At 45.0% G+C, this 6356-nt stretch overlaps 1 protein-coding gene across 3 annotated transcripts in view; it reads left to right on the top strand.

Moving 5' to 3' along the window:
* Positions 1 to 5217: 5217 nt before the first annotated feature.
* Positions 5218 to 6356, top strand: part of ANO1 (anoctamin 1) — a 91558-nt gene continuing 90419 nt past the window's right edge. For 2 of the 3 annotated variants that reach the window (XM_018554543.1, XM_018554544.1), the window contains exon 1: positions 5367 to 5474. In XM_018554543.1, coding sequence (XP_018410045.1) covers positions 5367 to 5474 — 108 coding nt within the window. Of the gene's footprint in view, positions 5475 to 6356 lie in introns of all 3 variants that reach the window. The other variant, XM_018554545.1, reaches the window with a different exon arrangement.

Genomic DNA, 6356 nt, shown 5'->3' with positions numbered 1-6356 from the left:
GTCATGGAGTAAGGGAAGATTATAACCTCTGTCAGCTTTTTTTGCTATTTCCATTGGGGAGATTTCCCTTCACTTCCTGTCTGATAGCCACAACAGGAAGTGAGAGGAAATCCCTCCAAAGAGAGGGAAATCCGAGGTGGTCAACAGGGACACCAGAACCAGTATCTCCATTGGAAGATTTCCCCTTTATTCCTGTTATGGTGACAGCCCAAAATTTGGGATTGACTGGTCACTAGGACAAATAGAGAAGGTGAGTCTCCTAAAGGGGACAGAGACAGCAATAAAAAACAGGCAGGTGTTCTAATCCCTCCCCATCCGATCCAAAACTAAAGTAACCTAAAAAAAAATGTGTGGACAGATATAGGAAGGACAGTCCACTCAGAAATTATATTTTTGTTAAATGTGGGACAGTTAAACCACCTGATCATTTCTCTCATCCAGTGGCGGAACTATTGACATAGCAACCCAGACGGCCGCTATGGGGCCAGGGGCACAGGGGGGCCCGGCCAGGACAAGGAACAAAACGGTCCCCCTGATGCCGTGCGGGCTGCCTCGGTCCGGCTCCAGGACTTTCACTGTGAGGAGGAATGCGCCGCTGTCCAGATCACTGACAACCTGTCAGTGATCTGTGCAGCGGCGCGTTCCTCCTCACAGCCGCTGCTGAGTCAGTGACAGCCAGCAGCTGGCGAAGGCGGGGGCCCGACAGCTGCAGCGTAGGAGGAGGCGGGGCCCACCGGTGACTGAGCAGGAGGTGGGGCCCACCAGCGACTGAGGAGGAGGCGGTGCCTGCCGGGTTGAGGAGGCTGACAGTGGATCGGGTCTGACAGGTAAGAGGTGTGCAGGGGTGTGACCAGTCCACCTGAGTTCTCCAACCCACAGAGACAGCTGATTTTTGTTTCTCTCCCCACCTTTCTCCCACACACATCTCCCCAGCCAGCTCTTAGCAGCCAGGGACGCTCTGGCCTGCATCCTGCCCAGCTCCTGCCAACCAGTGACCAGTTGCCAGCCAGAGCATTCCAGGTTGCTAAGGGCCAGGCAAGGAGATTTGTAATAGCCATACGCATCTCCCCACCCAGCTCATAGTAACCAGAGCAGGTGGGGAGATGTGCATGCGGGTGGGATGCCGGTCAGAGTGTCCCAGGTTGCTAAGAGCTCTTAGCAACCTGGGTTGCTCTGGCCGGCATGCCACCCAGCTCCTGGCAACCAGTGGCGTCACTGGTTGCCACAGGGGTGCAATTTGTTGTAGATACGCCTCTGGGCACATCGGCCGTTTAACACACATAAAAGAGGAGATATTAGGAAGGAGATGGTCACAAATGTGAGTATACTGGTTAATAAAGTACAGGGTTACCCAAAAACAGTAAGAAGTAATATAAAATAGCAAACAAAGCCAGTTGCAGGGAGAAGGGTCAATGCTTTTATTGTTGCATCAAAGTATTATCATCATTATTACTATATTGCATTCACATATAGTTGCTTTGCTACCTTCTGGAGTGCTCTCAATTAAAAGGTGCAATGACATGGAGCTCTGTCACTTTATATCATATGGGTCTACCCATAGTGACGTGTATGGCCTCTGTAGCTTTACATGGATTTCTTGTGGAAACAAAAAGTCAGAATTGAGTTGATGCCACTGATCCCCTCCCACAACCATAGTACATAAAAAATGCACCCACACACACACTGAATGAGTCACGTGTGTACGTCTAGGGTGTGCCATGCCAGACGGACACCAAGACCTAGAAAGACCTTTCTTCCTGATTCGCCTAGTATTTGCTTACTGAAGCATGTGCTTCCTTTTATATGGAGAAAAGGGAACGATCACTGACTGCAAAGATTTTTCAGGCTGTTAAAAATATTTTCAGTTTTTGATTTTAAATGATGTATAAATTAGTTGCAGCACTATAGCCACACTTAGGGGTGAATTTATCAACAATTTGGAGGGTCATTCATCCTGCGAACGCTCGTTCTGTTGAAGGCAAAAAAAGGCAAATGAAGGCAAAAAAACGAACGCTCTTAGTATATTTTTAAAGTCAAATGTAATGTAATATTTTATTATGGCCACTAGATGAGGAGCATAGGAAATAAGTAGTAATCACAGGTGCTCCTCAGCACCATTTAGTGGCCATAATGAGCAAAATACCTCATTATGGCCACTAGATGGAGCTGAGGAGCATAGGAAATAAGTAGGTATCTCCTATGCTCCTCAGCACCATCTAGTGGACATCGTAAGCAAAATACCTCATTATGGCCACTAGATGGAGGTGAGGAGCATAGGAACTAAATACTTATGTCCTATGCTCCCCAGCTCCATCTAGTGGCCATAATGAGGTATTTTAATAATATTACATGCAATACAAAAAGAACGCTTGTTTTTGCCTCCATTCGCACAGAGCGAATGCTCAAAGCGTTTTGCAGGATGAATATCTATGCAAAATGTTTACAACTACACCTCTTTTTTCTTCTAATTTAATGGCAGGGACCTCAAAACGACAAGCGTTGCTAATCAAATTTTGTCATGCAGCTTTGTAAATTAAAGGCGTTGTAAAGTCTCAGCTTATACATTCCTGCTATGACATCAGCTTTGTAATAGGAATACATACTAGAGTTGTTTTTGACAATGTTAGTGATGCCTTCTGTCTGCCCATCACTTTCACCAACTTCCTGGATCCCCAGTGTGCTTTGCATCAATTTCCCTGCTGCTTGATGTAATGCAATCTCCATTTTTCAAGAGTACATATCCCACCATGCATTGCTTCCAGCAAGCATTGATAAGGTTACATTGTTCAGACACTGAGTTGTAGTTCAGACAGCAGGCTCTATGTGAGCGGTGACGCAAGGAAGTGCGTATTCATAGGGCTGAGTGAAATTGCATCAGTGCATTCAGAAAGTGCATCCTATGGGAATCTTCAATAAGTAAGTTTACAAACTTCTAGATGGATCTGGTTAGTAGGAGCGGGATAAAACTTCTGGAAATTCAATATAGAAATACAGATTTTTTTTTTAGTTTTTGACCATAGAGACCTTTTAAAGCAAGAATCTCATTGGCTATTATAGAGATAAAATCCTATTGGTACCATATGCAGAGTAATTGTTTAGCAGCTCCACAAATGCTGTTGAAGTCTGATAGTGTAGCTGTAATCTTCAGCCGGGGTTCCATAGCACGTACTGTATAATAGAAGTGGCCTGCGTGCCGAGCTGGCAGCAGTGTGGTCCTGGAAGCTTTAAGCATCCCGTGAATGCAATGGATGGTGGATACCCCAGGAAGAAGTTGGATGTTTTTGCTATTTCAATGTTTGTTTTCTTCTATTTATTGCCGCTGTTTGTAAGACGGCTTTCTTTAGCCCGTTCCGTAACCTTTGAAGTTTTGGTTACAACATATTTATGCCTCAGATTCTCGAAATCTCTAGGGACGGAAAAGCGGATGTGAACAGAATAAATGTATTGCATATCATTGAGGAACGTCTCCGCTGTACCATCACTTATTTTCATTCTGCAAACACTGACAATGCAACGAGGGCAGGCACCATAGTGAGCCGGAGAGAGCAACAGGTGCGACAGTGCCCACAGACTGGGGCTGAGTTTGATCAGATGCACAGAGCGCATGTTTATGTCGGTAGGTTGTCAGCTCTTCCACTTAATATTGCACATTCATAGGAGCTTTAAAGCAAGCCTGCAGTGGTTATTAAAGAAGAACTATGGCCTCCCATTAAATATGTTGATCCTCTCAGTGCACTCTACTTCATGCAGCTTTCTGTGATGGGTGGCAACGCTGCTGTACTGCTCCTGAATTCAGGAGACTGTACCTGCATGCACTATAGTGGGATGAGAAGACATTGCAGTGGTGTGATTGTCACTGTTGATTCACAAGCCTTTAGCTTGTCAATCAGTTGTGGCCACACTTAGTCCTGTCAACTGCTTTCCTGATTGACAGCACTGCCACTGCTGCTGAAACTCCCCCATTGTGAGCTTCATTGTCTAAGAGGGTAAAAATTAAGAAGGACATGGTTCACCCCTGGGCAGGATTTACCATTAGCCCCTCCATAGAGGGGTGCCGTGCAGATACCTACTCTGCCTAATTCCCAGTGTTGTGTCAAGATACAACACCAGCAATAGCAAGGAGCGTGCATTCTGCACAAAATGCACCCTCCTGCTCCAAGACCAGTGGCGCCTACAGGAACCACCGGCTGTTGCAAACACAGGGGAAGGACCCCAGTGCTGCATAAGGATGCCTTGTAAAATTCCTGTCTGATGGATCGGGTGAGTATTTCTTCTTGATTCCATCCCCTAGAGCAGTGGTGGCGAACCTTGACACTCCAGCTGTTTTGGAACTACAAGTTCCATGAGGCATTGCAAGGCTCTGACAGCCACAGACATAACTCCCAGAGGCAGATGCATGTTGGGATTTGCAGTTTTGGCACAGATGGAGTGCCAAGGTTCGCCACCACTGCCCTAGAGAGAAACAAGCAGTTACCCTTGCAGTACAGGGTAAGCCCCACTGCAAGGGTCAACTATTAAAAACCCTGGAGTTCCTCTTTAAAGTGGATCTGCCTTCAGGCTATGCACATTCAAATGTTTACATATTCTTAGCAATCATTTACTAGGCTTTACAACAAGCCCTGTCTGATCTCTGTAGCTGCTGGCACTGTGGAGTAATTCATTCTTAACTTTACAGCAGTAACACTTGGTAAGGGAAGTGCAGTCTGTAATAGCTGCAGAACAAAACTGCATATCTTTTGGCAGGTAAAACAGTATCTATGTATGAATGTCAACTGTGTGTTTAGCTCTTGGCTGGAATTCACCTTTATGTGGTTCAGCTCATTTAGTAAATAAAAATGCATCTGTAGCCTGCTGGGAGATTACAGTGATTTGAATGTGTTCCTTGTGTTATTCCCGGCTCTCTCGTACACAAGTGATGCTCAGATCTCCTCCATCCCTAGTGGAAATCACATAGCTAATGGCCAGCAATTGTTTTGGAAGGAGGAGTCTGGTAACAATGTTTACTGGGATCTAAGCCTGATCCCGATAGGTGTCCTGGACCTGGCACAGAAGTTTCCCAGGAAAACTTTTGACATCTGAAGGAAGGCACGTTGGCCACATACACCCTTCACTAAACAAACGTGTAATTTAATTAGCTCCTTGCTGAGTAATGCTCTTTGACAATAGATCCCCAAAGGGACTCCGTTTGACACACACGCTGCTGGGCAGAGCAAGGAGGAAGACTGGAGAGGCTGAGCTTGGGGAAACAGGTTTTTTTAGAGGCGTGGGAGATACAGGCTCAGATCACTCTGCCTCAGCTGGATGTGTTCTTGTCTCTTGTAGACCAGCAAACTGACTGCCATCCCGAAGGAACTTTACAGCAGAGGATGAAGGAGAACGAGAAGTACCACGCCACAGCGGACGCGGAGAAAGGCATCCACATCATCAACATCAAGGCCATCGAAGACATTGGCTACATCCAACCTGACAGGCTGGTAAGTCGCGCCGCCAACTTTATGTAGCATATGTCACCGCGCTTGTAGATCGTAATATCAGAGCCCGAGCGCAGCATTTTCTCCAGATGCTTAACAGCCCCTTCGGGATTTCATCCTGTAATAGCTTTAACCCTTTTTTAGGCTGGCAGGCTTGTCCGTGCATTTCCCCCGGGGGGAACCTAGCGATGAGGCTAAAAGTTAAAAGTCTTGAAAAGAGCGTTTCGTATAAAGCAACAAGTCAAGTCTATTAATGTCTGGACTGCTAGAATGTAACGCAAGAATGCTTAGAAAGCATCTCAGTAATTACCATTAGAGAGCTCCAGGTTCTGTCAACATTGAAGTTTAAATGATTATTATTATTAATATTATTATACAGGATTTATATAGCGCCAACAGTTACATAAAAAGTCCCCACATGAGCTGATAACTCTGCAATGGCAGCGGAGCATGCTAGGACCTGTAGTTCCACCACAGCTGGAATGCTATGTTGTCTATCTCTGTATTATTATTATTATCATTATTAATATTATTATACAGGATTTATATAGCGCCAACAGTTACATAAAAAGTCCCCACATGAGCTGATAACTCTGCAATGTCAGCTGAGCATGCTAGGACCTGTAGTTCAACCACAGCTGGAAAGCTATGTTGCCTATCTCTGCATCATGATCATTATTATTCTTATTCTTATTATTCAGGATTTATATAGCACCAGCAGTTAAATAAAAAGTCCCCAAAACAGCTTTTAACTCTGGAATGGCAGTGGAGCATGCTAGGACCTGTAGTTCCACCACAGTTGGAAAGCTATGTTGTCTATCTCTGTATTATTATTATTATTATTATTAATATTGTTGTTATTATTATTCAGAATTTATATAGCGC

The sequence above is a fragment of the Nanorana parkeri genome, unplaced genomic scaffold (genome assembly GCF_000935625.1).
Source record: "Nanorana parkeri isolate BGI_ZX_2015 unplaced genomic scaffold, ASM93562v1 scaffold163, whole genome shotgun sequence".
NCBI lineage: Eukaryota > Metazoa > Chordata > Amphibia > Anura > Dicroglossidae > Nanorana > Nanorana parkeri.
This window is presented reverse-complemented; position numbering and strand designations above follow the sequence as displayed.